The sequence below is a fragment of the Plutella xylostella genome, chromosome 10, assembly GCF_932276165.1.
Source record: "Plutella xylostella chromosome 10, ilPluXylo3.1, whole genome shotgun sequence".
Lineage (NCBI taxonomy): Eukaryota > Metazoa > Arthropoda > Insecta > Lepidoptera > Plutellidae > Plutella > Plutella xylostella.
The window spans coordinates 10,254,216-10,272,417 of NC_063990.1; the positions used below are offsets into that span (position 1 = coordinate 10,254,216).

The window sequence follows — 18,202 nt, forward strand, 5'->3', positions numbered from 1 at the left end:
TTACTATTGATAATGTTTTTAGTATAGTCAAATAAAATTTGCCAGATTTGGCAGGCATTCTCATTTCTGTATAATATGCACCTTGCTGACAAATATGGCCTCTTACATTCACTCTACTTTAATAGTAATCTAGCACTACATGATACCTCGACAACAGGTTAAACTTTTCTTAGTTATACATAAATTAAATTACCATACAGAATATTATAATAAAATTGTATTAGATTAGGTTAAGCTAGAATAACACGTAAATTTTATGATGTTCGTTTTTCAGACTGTTTGAATTCTTCTCTGAAAGAAAATGTATGAAACTGGAAAAGGGACTAAATCGAGTGAGACTCAGTACTGAATTCAACTTGAAGCAAACCTACCACGAAGCGGGCTGGGACTCGTATTGTGCAGGTAATATTTGTTCAGAGTTTTTTATTCTAGTTTCATGATTGTATCTGAGAAAGGGCAATAGGCTGCTCAGGTTTATAGGTACCTAACACAAGACAAACAGAAAATGAGTACAGTGTGGCTACCTACTCCACAATGGAAGAGGACATAATGAATTTGCAACCCTGGATGTTCTGCAGACCATACAAACAAAAACAACACAGTAGCAAAACAATCTACTATGCGTGTTTGTGAAAAACTCCAGACCTACGCTACGATTTTTCAGTTTCACACATAAATTACAACACTAAAAGCTTCCTCACTCAGCATGTGCTATTTTCATCTACTTCTCCCAGGCTACTGCTTCCTGCGGCTGGCGCAGTGGGCGGCGGCGCGCTGCAGCGGCGCGCACAAGCCCGCGTCCCCCGCCGAGGCCTTCGCCGCGCTCCGCCCTCACTGCCACAAGGTCAACGTTATACGCGCCGCTGTGCCGTATATGGTACGTATCGCTTCATACGTGCTCTGTGCCATATTTATGGGTCGTTTCTATACTTAGCCATATACAGGGTGGACCAGTGAAAAGTTTAAATTTAATAAATTCACAGAAAAAAAACTATAAGAAATATTTCAAAAAATCTTTTTTTAATATAACGTCAGAAGACGGGTTTTTTTTTAAATAATAATAGTGTTCATATGACCACCGTCGCGACTACGGCATTCTTCCAAACGAGAATGGAAATTTGTCAATACTCTTTTGCATACGAGGGCGGGTCAATAAGTCCGTGACTTTTATAATTTCCCGCCACTTAACTGAAAGAACAACATTGCTCCTGTCAACAGGCAACTGTCAACTGACATCTGTCAAAATTTGGACAAGTTACGTCACTTGGTTTGTGTTTTACACCCGTTCTTAGCAACTACCGCGTGATTTAAAAACATAATGGAAGAAAACTGAATTTCGTGTGCTCACTAAGCATGATTTTTTGCGGAAAAAAACCATCATTGAAACCAAGGCTAAGCTTGATAAAGATTATGGGGACTCTGCACCATCAATATCTATGGTAAAAAGTGGTTTACTGAATTCCCTTGTGGCCGTACAAGTACGGAAGATGCCGGACGTTCATGGCACCCAGTTGAGGTCTCTACACCTGAAATGATTGAAAAAATTCACGACATGGTGTTGGCTGATCGGAGATTGAAAGTGAGAGGGATAGTGGAAGCCACAGGGATATCACGTGACTCAGTGGTTTCAATTTTGAATGATCACTTGGGTATGAAAAAGCTTTCCGCAAGATGGGTGCCGCGTTTGCTCACAAACGCAATCGAATGACAAAACTTCGCAGGAGTGTTTGGCGTTGTTCAACCGAAATTCGGACGAGTTTTTGCGCCGTTTTGTAACCGTGGACGAAACGTGGATCCACCACAACACACCAGAGACCAAGCAGCAGTCTAAACAGTGGGTTTCTCGGGGTGAATCGGCGCCAAAGAAGGCCAAGGTGGGTATTTTGATGACCTCGTGAAATCTTATTTTTTGGAAGGGATAAAAAAATTGCTGAAACTTTGGACAAGGTGTATAGAGCTCAAAGGAGACTACGTTGAATAATAAAAAATAAAATTATCCAAAAACCAGTATTTTCTCCAAAAAGTCACGGACTTATTGACCCGCCCTCGTATTGTTGGTATTGCCACCATCTCTTCCCTAACTTTTGCTTTTAATAAACACAGCCTTCTTGGTTTATGAATGTACGTTTCTTTTTACTGGCCCACCCTGTATATGGTACTTATTCTGCCACTACCAGCTACAGCTTCACAAGTTGTCCTGTTTCATAATGACAGTTGGAGGCAATGATCAAAATCGGTTAAATGTTTCTAAAATCTAGGCTACTAGTCCTGATTGTCTGATAGCATGATGTATTCAGGATTAGAAGAGAAATTGTGGTGACGCTAAAGGCTCTAAGTACTAAAACATACTATATCCATCACCAGCAATAAGCGTACGATGTAATATGATAATGTAGACTAAACAAAAGAGGTGGAAAATTTATCAAGCTTATTTCGTTAATCTTATCAAACGTCAATGGACCATAAGTGTAGGACTGTAGGTGTGTAGGTGGATACAAATATCCTCTGTTGACTCTACATAATATAAGATGCCCTTTCGCTATACTTATATGTATATTTTCATATAAATGTTTGTATTTTGGTTTCAGAACCTAGTAGGCGATGACCCGGAGTCGCACCGTCCTGATTTACTGTACATTAGAGCCGTCAAAGAGCGAGCCATTAATGTGGGAAAGGTGAGCAAACCCATACATCTTATTTATTATACAGGGTGTTGCAAAACTGGTATAGTAAACCGAACCCTCGTCATTCTGATAGACATTTTATTTACAACTTTCGGAAATTCATCAGAAAAATACACTATTAATATATTACTTAAAACTCAAATGACCAATAAAAATGAGTTCGTATAAAAACATCATTAGACTCTTCTTTAGTCACCTAATATTTTTATTCTGGTCGTTTCAACCTCCGAACTAAGGAAAGTCTCTCGCATGTCAAAATAATAATCCAGCCAGCTCGCTAAACGGACGAGCTTAGAAACCATCCAGTTCAAATACTAAGTATTAGTCTTTTAAATATACCTAGGCATAGGGAATAATTTAAAAAAAAAACCAGCCAGCTTGGCAATAATTATAATCTCAAATAAAACTGACTACATAATCCTCAACTACAATACAGCTTAAACCCACTCACAACCTACATACCGTGCTTACATAATTTATTTTATTGTTATTCAAATAAAAAGTCTTTGTAAAAGAACCGGGGTGAATCATTTTGATCTCTAATCGCATTCTTGGCTTCTCTCTCTGACTATTTATACTCGCGATCAAAATCAATCTTCTGCTTTTCATCACATACCCACACGTCCGCGTCAAAACCACGACACCGAAATGTCAACTTGTGACATGTTGTCAACCTGTTAATAACAGTAAGTTTTGTATTTCGTTAACATACTTTACATTAACACAAACCTAAAGGGAATTCAAATCCGCTCATATGAAAAGAGCATGATAAAAAATAATAAGTTATAAACAGAGGAATGGAGTTTCACGCTATGTAAAAAAGGGTAAACCGTTTTGGCTTTCCTTTTCTGGATTAATTTTAACTATATAGTATTCTCCACCCTGTAGGTAAGTCTGACAAAGTTATTTTCGGTAAAATAAATTTATTACAATCAACCATCAGACTACTAGATAGACATTGATATCGATTCTGAAGGCAGAAATTTTAAATTTAGCGATGTCAAAACCTTAATTTTTTTGTTTAAAATTCGACTCTATGATTGTTTCAGTAAATATCATTTTATGCTAGCAAATTTTTTAGTTTGACAGCGTTAAAATTAGAATTTCTGCCTTCAGAATCAACATCAGTGGCGAAATAAATTTACAAATAATTGCTCTTAGTTTTTGGGTCGCAGTTAAAATTTACAGCACTCGCGACAAGCAGTAGCTATGCAGGAAACAGATAATAGAAACATCATCGGTCACACATATAGAACCTATAAACACCATCTGTTAATGTCACACAAAACATTCATTTGTCACAAAACAGTTGCAACAACGACAAAGTTTATGTACATGCTTACTGCTGTTTACTTCAACAAAGTAGTGACTTTTCATAATAGCGATGCAGATGAGGTTAAACTGCTACTAAAAGTGACATAACTTTTATGAATTTAACAACTTGTCAACTTTATAATAAGGCCGACTTGAAAGTCGCTAATAGACCGTGGTACGGGGGCTGGCGTGTGTCAAAACGACGACGTTTCACAATGAACCGAAACAAATCTATTTCAGAGCAAAAAGTAAACACGTTCATCCGTGTTCACCGAATCCCGGCCCCGAATTAGCGGCCATATGTTAGGAACACGGTTATGGTAGTAATAATTGTCACCTCTAGCTCGCTCCGTGAACCTGGCTCGAGTCCAGCGACACGCTCACACGCGCATATCTCCACTCACTCACACACGCTCAGCTATGTGCGTACGAGTTTTCCCCGTTAAAAATCAGATTGATAATACCCAAGTGTCACAGAGAGTGCTTTATTTTTGCGCGAGGCTAAACTGCGAGCGGTGGACGGGCGGGTGTTCGATTCCCGGCTTCTCGGCTCACATTTGCATTGTCAAGGTTAATTTAAGGTTGCGCTATAAATACTCGCGTCTGCGAATGTCGCGCGCATATCTCACCGTGGCACTGTACTAGTGACGAGTAATAGCATATTGTTGTCCGATGCTGTCAGTGAAATATAGCTCTAATTAACTAAGCTATAAGTGAAGCCGCAACCCCCGCCAAATGGACCGCGGACGCTCTCATCCGCGAACTAATTCATCATGATTGTACTTGGATTAGAGACTGAAAATAAAAATGTTCTGTGCAGGTGTAACTGCTGTGGCTACCTAAATATTTTTATAAACTTACATTCCTACATAACGAGAAGCCAAATATTTTATTTCTAACTACAAAAACATATAAACATATTATACAGTTTAGAAATCATATTTTAGTAGCGCCACATGTTTATTTTCATTCAAATTCAAACTCAAGGATATGTTTTAATACTTCACCTATATTAGAAAGTAAATAAATAATTATAATCATATTTTATGTATGTACATGGTTTTGGAAAATGGCGGCTATGATTTTATTTCGCCCAACAGTTCAATATTAATAGACAGCAGCCAATTTAATCGTAGTAAACCAAATCCTATAAAATAATTATTGTTTTTGCTGAATGTCTACCGATATACTACCAGGATATAATAGAATAGATACACTTACCTTAAAACCTTACAAGAATGTAATATACTTAACTAGAGAAATCAATAGTGATGCTTGTATGTATATGATGGACTTTATAAGTGATCCTACCGAAGCATAATTATCAGAATAGACCATCAAACCCGAACCCGAACCCATTCTACCCCATACCCACATACACGCAACAAGTACAGTTCAATTATATACTTTTATTGTAATTGTAATAATTAACCGACCAATTAAAAGCGATCCCTGCGCGATGTCGCCGCGTGAGCGACGGCCGCCACCTGTCTCCGTGGGCGGCGTCCAACTCTCCGGAATTAGTTCAAAGCTACCCTCCCAACCACACTGAAACCACTCTTATCACCGCCACATAAGCTTCAACTCATCGGAAGACACGATTGCAAGTCTAACACGCATTATTGTAAATTATCGTCGCGTCCTTGTCTTGTCTATTTCGTGTCTCTGCGCTTTAGGCGCGGCCGAGATTGTTCTAGTGATTATAGATAGACTAGGAAACTGGAGCTAGGTGAGGAATGGCTGAATATGTCGCCGCGGCTTCTTTGTTCAGCCTCCGACCACAGCCAATTGAAAATATCGCATAAACCTTCAGATATGAAGAGGGTAACACATCATGGTACATCCAACAGTGGACTAATAGATGTGGCTGTTGAAAATTCTTAAATGCTTTAATTAGAACTCAGAACTCAATAGCATTATGCTGAGCTAATCCTATTATGAACGGCACCGAGAATCAACGCAATTTCGTATCACCATCGAAACGTTAGCAATCAACAATCCTTCAGAAGATGTTCAGAAGCATTGCAAATCTGTCAATAATTTTGTCAGATACATGGACAGACAGACTATAAGAAACATAGGATTTTTGCTATATCAAGGTGTTACGGTTGCTTTGTGTAAATAAACGTTTCTTAGGGCCTGTTTCACAATATCTGGATAGTGCCTACATGTGGGATAAAATGCATGGTGTCACTCTCTGTAAATGTGTTTACACAATGATCGCATGTCTTTTATCCCACTGGTAGCCATGATCCACAAATTGTGGAACAGCCCCTTGTTCTCATAATTTATTTCTTACTATGCCGATAATTATGCCCATTTCATCCACCAGGTGGCAGCGCTGCTGGCGGGCTGCGGCTCCGTGGACGTGAAGCCGTGCGGCGCGCGCGCAGCCCTAGTCGCCACCAACTCCGCCTTCACGTGAGTGTCATAGACAAGATTTGAACCTTGGACCTCGCCTTAGGTGAAGTGCAAGGGAAAGTAGTACGTAGTAAAACTGTCACAATTCACACCCTCTTCATACTACAATTCCAATACACATCCACAAATACAATTCAAATTTTTAGAACCTACCTCGTAATATCCAGAATATATAATGTTGAGGTTAATGTAAAAAACGCCTAATAGTATTATTATTAGCGGCGCTTGTTGTCCTTACACTTCACCATACGGTGGCGACTATTCAATGTCCGTCGCCATCGCCACATTAAGGAAGCTTTTCCACCAGAGATGTGCTAAACTATGTTGCTAAGGCTGCGTTGATATCCACCAATCATATCCATTCTCTGCTGGAAAAGCAGCCTTTGGTGAGGTTCAAATTTCGGTCGCGACTGTCAATGGAAGAATTCAGAAAAACAATGAACACTCCACTACCATAGTGAAATCTGTAAAATAGAGAACACAGCCTAATAACTCATTAGTAAAAGCATCGTGTTTTGAAACACAATTATGAGCGTCCCGATTACCAATAACGTTAGGCGATAAATTAATATTGCTCATAAAGATAAAAGCTATGAATTTTACCGTTTTAGCTGAGAATGGCTATAACGATTCCCAAAGCGTATTGTGACTTGTTTGCTGTGACATTAAAAGTTGTGGTATTGTGTTTAAAAATACAATTTTATTACTTACTTATTTGTGTAATTCTGGATTGCATCTAAGAGTTTATCCAAGGTTTTCTTTTCATGAGTTCCTCTTACATTCGAATTAGATCAATGATATGTTAAGTTTATGGTATAGTCAACAAAAATTATATGTATACCCCTAGACCCCACTGCAAAGAGTTCGACCCTAAAAATGGCACATAAAATATACTAAAAGTATGTAGATGAGTTCATTATTTAATCAATTATGGTGTTATTGTGCATGTATCAATTCTCGATCGATCTATCTTTCATTTGTGAGGTTTAGGATCGAACGACGAGGAGTAGACAGAACATTCTGTTGATTGACTAAATTCACGTCTTTTCACGAACTAACTTTTAATAATCATAATCACGAATATCATTTAAATTATAACCGCTTTTATAAGTAGTAGGATAATGAACTTTATTCCTTCCTTCCAGGGCAACGAAGATTCTCAAACAGTTCCGGGACAATAAGGAGTACCGGGTCACCCATTACAACGCGTACAGACACTCGACTCTGGGGCGTATGACCTTGTGGTTAGTGTTCATTTTTCTATCTACATATTAAAATAAACTTGCCTTCTACATGTACAGTCAGCTTCATAAGTTGCTTTACATTCTTTAACCTTGTGAAGCTCATAAACTACCATTAATAACCATTACCATTAACTGTTCTATTTCAACCCGCACCTAAAGTATGTTTCGTCAAAAAATGTTCAGCAGTTATAAACTATCGAACTTTCTCCTCCTAGAGCTTTTTAACTTTGGTTTCTAATGTAACCAAACTCACAAAAATACCCATCCTCGCCACGTGACCATTTTTAATACCTCTAAATACACGCAAAAAACCGCAGTATTTAGTCGCATCGGTAGTAAATCACTTTTTATTTAACAGAACCTAAACATCGGTTAATGCCGGCTCCATCGTACGGATCAAAAGACAAATTTCGTAAACAAATAGTGAAACTGTTTTGCCTAGTAATTAGTGGTAATGTAGGTATACCATACAAAATTTTCATGAAAAATGCCTCACTTTATTTTATTTTTATTTATTTTATACTTTATTGCACAATTTACAATCGTAATAATGTACAACTAGGTGGACTTAATGCTAAAAGCATTTTCTGCCAGTCAACCTGCAGGAGGTACGAGGATCAAAAAGTACGGGTGTGCAAAAAAGAAAAAAAAAAGATCAAAACATAATTATGATTGTGGAGTTCCTAAAATAAAATAATACCTAAACCCTAAAACTAAGTAAATAAATATATAATATATATGACCCTAAACCTACTAATACCAAAATACTATACAATACATATAAATCATAAATATATACAAATCATATATCACTTTGTTAAAAAAGGTCAGGTAATAAGCCTCCTATTGTAAAACATGATCATATCAGGAAGGAGTAGAATAGAATATTACTTCATTGTCAAAAATAAATAGACAAATATTACTTACCGACAAGGAACAATGTACAATAGGCGACCTTATGGCTAATAGCGATTGCTTCGGCAGAAGCTAGTTACTTCAAAAATAAGTCTTACATCTAAACTTCAACTGTTTTAACGTCTAGTTTAAAATAAAATATCAATCTCACTTTTAGGCCCTGTTCCACAATGTCTAGTTAGTGGCTACCTGTAAGATAAAATACATGCTGTCACTCTCTGTTATTATTTTTTTGACAGTGACAGCATGTATTTTATCTTACGGGTAGCCACTAACTAGACATTGTGGAACAGGGCCTTAGAGACAAATCCAAATTACAGATAGATTAAATTTTAATATTTATTTTATTTTCAGGAGCGGAGCTGTTATTACCGGGGGTCTAGCGTTATATTTCATTCATAAGAAGATCAATAGCTGAAGATTCCTAATACATATTAAGTGATAATTATAAGCGTAAGTTATTTTTAGACATTTCCTTTAGTGTACAAACAAATACATGCCTACCTCATATTGTGACTAAAAATATCTATTATTGTCTATGAAGTAATCAGCATAATTTCCAACTTGTAATAATTTACGTTAATAAATATTTGTTACAATCATTCGATCTTTTTTTATAAGTAGATTAGAGTCAGATAGTTCTACGATTCTGGTGAATTACTGCACTATATATAGCAGAAACTTTATTGAAGTAACATGGCTCATTACAGTTTTATCACTAATAGCGATCTCTAAGACTAGACAGCTTTTTTCGAGAAATTACTTGAATATTTGATTGAAAATATTTTCATACCCTGAATGGGAGTCTGAAAAAAAATCGAAATTAACACCTTAAAGAAAGATAATTTAGTGCCCCAAATTTTGATTTCTCTATTTATTGCAACGGCGGCGTACTCATTTTCTATGACGTTAATATTTTAGCCCAGTCAAGGCAACCTAGGTCCGAATTGTTTATTATGAAACAGCGAGAGCTAAAGTGCTGGGCGGATTCTCTAGTGAAATTTAGTGTGCCCACTTCCTACATAAATATTGCACTGGAGGTGTTTTATTACTTTACGCAGAAACATTAATTTAACTAGTGTGTAAACGAAATCTAAGTAAAGTTTAATAATAAATGAGTGTATTTTGTTAAATAATATCAATGGTGAAAAGTAAGATAAGTACCTAAGCGATATACCTAATACCTCAAAAATGACTATGTATTGCCGAATGATTTCAGCAATGATAGTCGAAATCACTAAACCTATATTCGAAAAATTATGGCGCTTCTGTTAATTTACCACCGTTGATATAATTTTGCTACAGCACAAGAAGATATCATCGAGACATAATGACACCTTGTTGTTTTACCTCATCATTTTATTTTAGGGGATAAGATCAAGTTTTTTTATAATAACGTGGCAGGCAACACTGTAAAGAATCCTTGTGAAAGCGAGCTCTCTGCGTCTAGTCAGCAACAGACGTACTTATAATTAGGTACGTGCTACATGTAGTTCGCACTAATTGCTCTTAAAACTAGAATAAACGTCGGCTTTACAAACAATCCTTTGTTTTGAGCTAGAACTCAATCAGTCGACTAGAGGAACACTCATGTGCTAACTGCCATTTACGAAGTTATAATTACTATGACGAGTATGACGACAGACTGTGATAAGTATAGAATAATGTAATATTTGAAAAAGTTTTAAGAATTTTATTTTGCTAAAATGCAGAGTTAACACGAGATTAGTAGCTAATGCTTAGCTTACAAGTATACCTATTGATTGTAGCATTGTGATTCACGTGGTTTATCAATTGCACTAATCAATAGTGTAAACGCAACCTTAGTATCTTTATTTTACTTAAACTATATAGGTGATATTTATAGTGGTTATTTCCTAGTAATAACTGACTTCCTTCGTCATAACTGTAAGTAAACTTCATGAACAAGTTTTTCAGTTATTACAATATCCGAATGCGTGGGCCGAAACGTACAACATTCAAGGGAATCAAACGAGATGAAAAATATTATGTTTATATAATCATCATAACTTTTTATTTGTTCAGACATGAAATCACCGGCAATAGGAATAGCGTGAGTTTATAAAAATAACGGCTAAGTGCACGCGTCCATTTCTGATTCTCAAGGTATCATACGTCACCGCCAACCTTCCCTTGTAGCTATCCATTGTTCAGATGTTTGAAGATTCCTGTCTATTTAATTTGTTTGGCAGCGGCTGTAAAGAATATTTTCATTCGGACATGCGTCGGCGGCTAGCGGGTGACTCGCGCGCTTTTATTGTAGATCGAACTGTTCGAAATTTACCGTAACGTTTTATTGACGTTAAAACGATTGGAAAAATAAAGACGGGACATGTGTTGTATGGTTGTTTACTGTTGTTTGTTGTCGGCCTGTCGGTAATGGTGTAATTAAACCCTTTATATCTTGTTTTAAACGCCCATGCCGAGGCCCTTAATGTAAAGGTTTTAAAGTCAAAATGGCTATCACAGATACCTACTAAAACTACCTACCATCAAACAGACGATATCTATACTGTGTATCCAAGCTGCTATAGGAAATTATTATGGAAAAGTTCAAAATGATGTACAGTAAGCCGAAAGGGGGTGACTCAGGAAGTCATTATAAACAACGTTATAAGTACGATTGTTGAAAATACGCAAAATGAAATTTAGCTCGTCTTATTTCGTTTGTCACGTGACTTTACCTATAGGTTTTTTTACGTACCTATTAGAAAAAGTGGTAACACTAAACCTTAATTAATTAAATTTTTAGTATAAGTATCGAATACATGTTCTTCAACTCAACAATATTTCATCCGTATCTTTCAAATGAAATTCCACTTGATGCGCGCTTATCTCTTTTGCTAACTGTACTTGAAACAACCTAGTCCACATCGAGTGATTTAACAACTGGGTCCGCTGCCAAAATCCCATTGCATATTCGACTGTTCTTATGCTGGTTACAGCCAAATCGGATTCACGTGTCACCAATTTTCGATTCCTTGTTAATTTGAGAAGCCCTCACAGCCATGTCCGCGTAATGGCTGCCAACAATGGAGTCTGTTACTCGTGTCTGAATCAAATTTATATCGGCCGCCGGTAAGCCAAATCAAGCGTTGAAAATAGATTATAACCAACTGAGAATAACGTACCAGCTACCTAGATAGGTAGGGTGACTCTAGCTCTAGCTTGACAAAAAAGGAACTTACAAGAACTGTCATGCAATTGGTAAAGTTGTGGTGCAGCACTCCAAGACTTAATGAGGCGTTTGTTAAAAAAAAAAAAAGTTCCTTTTTGGAGAAATAGATGGCGTTGTCTGGGGTCGTACCAACTTTCAAACCCTCAGAACACACTCAGATCACAATATGTTATTCTGTGAGGCTAACGAAATGTGAAAGTGTCGTAGGTAGGTAGAATTGTAGTATTATTTTCTCTATGATGTCGATGTCACTGTTGCTTCAGCGTTCAGTGCGATTGTGCGTACAGCCGTTCTTTTCAAGTTTTCTCAGTTTCCTTGTGTTTCTCCTGTATTAATTGAGTTGTAGTTGAGCTATCTGCTCCTCCTCCCTTGATACTGTAGAGTTAGTGCACTTGAGATAGTGACTCTTTTGAGATAGTGACTCTTGTGAGATAGTAACTCTTGTGATAGTGACTGCTATACTGTAATAATGCCTAAGGACTATGGATCATGGTCCCTTGCCAATCTGAAGATAGAGTTACGAAAACGGAATGCCAAACTAACTGGACGGAAAGCCGTCTTGGTTCAGAGGTAACTTATTCTGAGTTTAGTACTCTTTGCTCTCTATGTAATTTTTGACAGTTGGTACACTGCGTTTTCACGCCATCTATCGGCTTACCCAAAAGCTCAACTGACAGCTGTCAAGGAAAACGGCTCATTGTACGTAAGCTGGGATGACCACACCCTACCGTCCTTTTGTCTTTGTCTTCACTCCCCAAGTTAAACGTGAAAAAACACTTCTTCGATCAATGAAAAAAATACTTTGAATGTGGTTGCAACAAGGCTTTGTATTGGAAAGGGTAGGTATCTAATTAACATTCTTTGGAACCTGTAGTAAAGTCACCCTGTATACTCGAGTTTCTATCCACCGTCTTCACCACCAGTGATAGGTACGCTACGGTGTTAGCGCTGTTATGGAAATAAACGCACTTCAAATTAATGTGAATTGTCAATAATGGGATCATTTATTAGCGTTTATTAGACATTCTAAAAGCAGGAAAAGCTTTTTTAAATACAATGTCAGCAGATAAAGAATACATTTCAAAGGATGGCAATAGGCCTAAACATAAAACTGACAAAAACGAATAGTTCAGCCAATCACCCGAGTCCTCGTTGTTCTATGGGTGCAGCAGTACTCCTTTGCCTACCTCACAAACGATTACCTACGTATTCAGATTCAGTATGATATTATTTAAACTACGTTTTAGTATATCTAAAAGATGTGATAGAGTGTGTGTATGTATAGTTATATACCCATTAATATCTTATGTTCGTGCCTGAATAAATCTAATAAGATATTGTCAAAACAGGTGTGCTGAATAACTGCTCAACTAGTTGCCGTGTGTTTGTTCCAATGTTCGTGTAAATTAGGGACTCACAAGCAGGTGTTGAGAACAAAAACTACTTTAGTTGCTATTAAATTTTAATGACACAAATAGCTTCTTACATGCAGAGCAAGACAGCAATACGAGTAGTGGTTTTATGTTTATTGCTTTATGTTAAAACTCTTCCGTAAACTATTCCTTAAAATACTGTAAATAAAAAACTTATACCTAAATTTTACCTTCATAATTTTATTTTATGTCAATCCTTTCAAACCTGTAGGTTTTATCACTATAACATACATAGGTAGATACTCTTTCTACAAAAATATGCCTGTATAGGTACTTATGCTACCATGAATCTAATACGGAATTATGTTATTTGCTGGCTAACCACTATACCCTTGATCAGTCGTATTAACTGTGTTATTTATTTACGTAGATAAGTAGGATGTATAATGTAGTTTGATGATTATTCCTCAGCAATCTGATCATAAAAACTCCTTTGAAACGTATGTTAGCGATGAGTGAGCATTTTATTGTGTAAATTCTTTTGATAGAGCAAATCTGAGGCACGAAAGCGATATGTTTTCGACAGTTCGATGAGAGATGTTATTATTGAATTGTATTTTGAAAATGCAAAGAAATAGAGGAAGATTAAGTATGTGGTAAATACTTGTGGTAGTCACATTATATTTTTCTTACAAAATACCTGAATGAAAAAGGATTTCAGTGCAGTTATAACACGCACAAACTTATGACAATTCTATCAAGTACTGAGGTAGCCTTTATTTAATCTCAAATCTCAAATTGCTCAAAGTGAAATGTGCGCCTCTCTCCTACTAATTACATATTTGTAGCCGCAGCGGGACCCAAGGACACGTCACTCGTCCGCTCTCACCAAGCTATTTCTGCGCCCGCGCATCTATTCCTGAAAGCTTCAGCGGCTCGACCAATCAGCGCTGGCCTACCCCCCTCCCCCACCCGCATAGACTCAGCTCCAAGCAAAGCTCCCGCTGGGTTTCAAAATACACTGGTTTGTCACTATATTGTTTTATTTTCGGAGCCACTGGACTGGACACCGGGAAGTCGGAATCCGCATTGACCTTAAAAAAATAGTTTTCTTTCCCGTCGGCCTCCGCCGGGTACAGCTGTAGGCTCGTGTGGAAAAACAAATGCTTTCAACAGCTTTATTGAAATTAATGTCAGTATCAGTTCCAATAATGCGAAACTTTAGTTTAGACTTGTTCTAAAACTTTTCTATAAAAAGTGTGTGATTTTTTTGATTATGTAGTTGTTATTATTCTTACTTTTGTAAACAAAATACCGTTGCTTTTAAGTAATTCTGAATGATAATATTCATTTTAACTTCGCATTCGCGTACTTATATTCTTGTTGTATATTATACTTCTATTGATCCAGAGTTGTAAACACAGATCCCAGAACCTTTTATTAGTGTTACTTTGAACTGATATTTGTTTGTTCGGCCACGGTCCACACAGTCTGCCATTAAAACCACCTATGAATATGATGTTTTGGTTACACGCTAATTTATATTTCCTGCGGTTTATAATTTCTCATTACTGAAACTCGAATGTGCTATATAATTTAGTGCCAAAATAAAACCAAAACAAAGTAATGTAAGTACTTGCGGTACAGGTAGTTGGCTTGTAGTTGGCAATCGTTTTGGGGTAAATGTTATTTTGCAGTGAATCCATACATACAGAATAGAATAGAATTTAAAAAAACATACTTATAGACCAATGTATAATAGGTGGCCTTATCGCTGAGAGCTATCTCTTACTGACAACCTTATATAAAGAAAGTTCCTCTTGTATTTTGTAAAAGGAAGGTAAAAACCCCAGAACATAATACATACACGTTTCATAACCTAAAGGCCATAGAAGCTTACCTGCCTACATGAATGACTGTGAAGAATGTTCTTTATTTTTTTAATCAGATGATCCAAACCGAGCGCCAATGATGCGCGCTGCCAGCAGGCTGCAATACTTCAAGCTGATTCATGTCCACGGCAGATGACTGCCAAATACTTCAATCATAGGAGCCGAAGCTGTCGCCAACAGAACAGCACGCTCACTACTCGTCACTCTCAATTGAACCTCCTCTAAGGACGGAGGCTTGGAGTATCATGTACCCGCGAGCTTCACTTGTTTTCCCGCAACGGAAGATATCCCCTTATATTTTTTCCAGTCCCCTGTTTGAGGATTTTCGCGGAAATTATGCGATTGTTGTAAGTAAGAATATACCCATATTACAAGTGTAAGTATAAACCCATACAGTTATATACAAATAAGACATTTTATATATGAGCGCACAGTTGGTGGCACGCGGTCTGAGAGTGCTCCAGCAGCATCCATCATCGGCGACAGACGACCGTCGCCCGTCGCCCAGCAGTGGGTTGCCCACTGAAAAACTATTCTAAAAACGTGTCGCATTTTTTGCTCTCCCACACACAGAGACGAGATACGCGCACACATAGAAAGTGACTGTCCGGTTTTTATAAAAAAAAAAAAAAAAAAAAAAAATGATGATGGGCACCAATATATGGAAGCTGGGACCAGCACCAATAGAAATGAGTGATACGTCGTTGAAAAGGTATTTTTTTGCAGAATATGAATAACGGAAGCGCTAGTCTTGATTTACTGTCCAATTAGAATAATCCTACCTTGAAAGTTTTTATATTTTATTTCTGTAATTTTAATGTTTTTGTTAGTTTTTCGCAGTCATTTTTAATTTTTATTACAAAATGATCATCATTCATATAATATTATATTTGTTTATTATCTCAGTAAATAAAACCAGTTGAAAGTAATTTCTCCAATTTCAATAATACGTGTTTACGTGTATTACCCCCTAACTGTCATCAGGAGAGAGAGTGCAATGCCATAGAAAAATACTTCCTTCCGACGAATATATTTCAAAATGGACAACTTATACGGATTTGTCGTCATAATACTTTTTTGCTCACTTGAAAAGAGCTATCCAACGATGTATGTCTCATCTTTATTGGACATAGGTCCCAAAACGGGTTCTACCTTTTTTGGCATAAGATTTATTTGCCTAATCTCGTATTGCATAGTAACGTTTGGTCAAAGTCTCGTTACGCCGAAAATCGTATGGCATAAATCTCGTTTAGTAAAAAGTTATTTCGCATAACATTGTTTAGCCTAATAATGGTATGGCCAAATCTTGAATAGCCTAATAATGCTATGGCATAGGTTAATTAGGTTTATACAAAGTAATAATATTCGTTTGGCTTTAACTTTGACGGAGCGTCTCCCTACATAGCACAAACTGGTGCCTTGTATTGTTTCCGCTGTTTGGAAAACGCTCCGCTCCGCTTCGCTGCGCTCCGCTTTGGTTTTGATGAACATGTGCACCTAACACGCTCCTCCTCGCTTTGCTCGTCGTCGCACCTATTTTTAGGTTTCGATCTCATGGGGTTTGTAATAATTATATTAGTCGTTAACTTTCGATTTTTTGATCATACAATATCGTGATTTTCGGGATGTAGGAGAAAAATACCACAATTTGTACATTTACTACATACTTAATATATTATTTATTAAGATAACATTAGGAGAAACAAGATTATACATAGGTTATAGACGAACATAAATTTGAGCAAACGAAACTTAGGTGTTTAAAGATTGTGCCTAAAGAGTTTTAGACGAAACGAGCCTTATGCCACATAAGCCTTGGCAAAGTGATGGTTCGGCCAAAAAAGTTTAGACCATACGAGTTATGCGAAATGAGTTTTGGTCAATAAAGATTATGCCAGATGAGCGGAACCCCCCAAAACGCCCATTGTCATTTAGATAGATAGATTTTAAATACCTACGTACACCTTCATACATATCTCATGGTGCTTATTTACTAGTTGTTCTTTTAATATTTTATTACATAAACAAACATCCATTATTTCATTGTAGGTACATATTAACAACATTAACATTAATATGCTCCTACAGATTGATTTTCTGAGACTAAAATTGTGGTTAAATTTATAGTCCTCTTAGATTTTTACTGTACAATTAAAAGGGCGTTAGATGTTCCCATTAAAGTTTATTTTAGGGCTACGCCTGCGTCGGCGTGGGTATTATAAAATATAAATCATATAGAAAATCTATTGTTAAACAGGTTTGAATACCATAGTATGAATAAATAAGTATAGTTGCTGTAATCTTCAAAATTTCTACAAATGGATGGGTTTAGCATCGACTGTTCTCTGTTTAGATGGTCACACCTACCTCCTACAATGCTTTTGCTCTACTAACAATAAAAAACATTAACTATAATAATAAGTAACGATCGGAGAGCTACAAAACTAAAAATAGGAGTTTTATTTGATTTTTTTACTTGTTTATCGGTAGTTTTACCTTTGGAAGTAAGTATGCGTAATGTTTATAGCTACATAGGTATTTGTTCTAAATCCGATAGAGTTACAGGGAAATCGGTTAAAGTGGTTTGACTCATAGTAAATTCAAACTTCTGCTCCATTGAATGCGTACCTCTGCCGTGGAAAGATAATTTTAGAATACATTAGTGACTAGTTCATATTTTATAATGTACAGTCAGCTTTATAAGTAGTTATTATACACTTTTGTACCTTGTCAAACATAAAAACCGCCTGTTCATTTCTTAAAAACATTGATGGCTTGTTAGTTTGACAAGGTTCAAAAGTGTAGAGGTTTTTATGTTCTGGCTGTGCATATACATACTTAGGTACTGTTTATAAAAATAAACCTGGATGACCGTTTTCATCTAACTACAACGAAGCATGGAAGAGTAGGTATTATGATTGCCCGTTGACATCATAAAAACCCTAAATATTATTCGAAAGCCTCTGTAGATAATATTGCAGCTGATGTATACCGGGTACCTGCTGGGAGTTCGCTCACAAAATTTCACCCTATATTCATAGCACGCCAATCGTGCAGTGGTACTGCATGATCTACGTAAACCTGCCATGAATACAGGGTGGAATTAACTTCCAGCAGCAGTATATAAATCACAGTACCGAAGTAGCTCTGAAATAATTGC

At 36.8% G+C, this 18,202-nt stretch overlaps 1 protein-coding gene across 1 annotated transcript in view; it reads left to right on the top strand.

The window, feature by feature from the left end:
• The window catches only part of LOC105380418 (pre-piRNA 3'-exonuclease trimmer), an 11,513-nt gene extending 2,333 nt beyond the window's left edge, over positions 1 to 9,180 (top strand). Inside the window, exons 6-11 of the mRNA XM_038117847.2 lie at positions 275 to 402; positions 735 to 877; positions 2,589 to 2,675; positions 6,331 to 6,419; positions 7,565 to 7,663; positions 8,933 to 9,180. Coding sequence (XP_037973775.2) covers positions 275 to 402; positions 735 to 877; positions 2,589 to 2,675; positions 6,331 to 6,419; positions 7,565 to 7,663; positions 8,933 to 8,996 — 610 coding nt within the window. The 3' untranslated portion in view covers positions 8,997 to 9,180. The remainder of the gene's footprint in view (positions 1 to 274; positions 403 to 734; positions 878 to 2,588; positions 2,676 to 6,330; positions 6,420 to 7,564; positions 7,664 to 8,932) is intronic.
• The last annotated feature ends 9,022 nt before the right edge of the window (positions 9,181 to 18,202 follow it).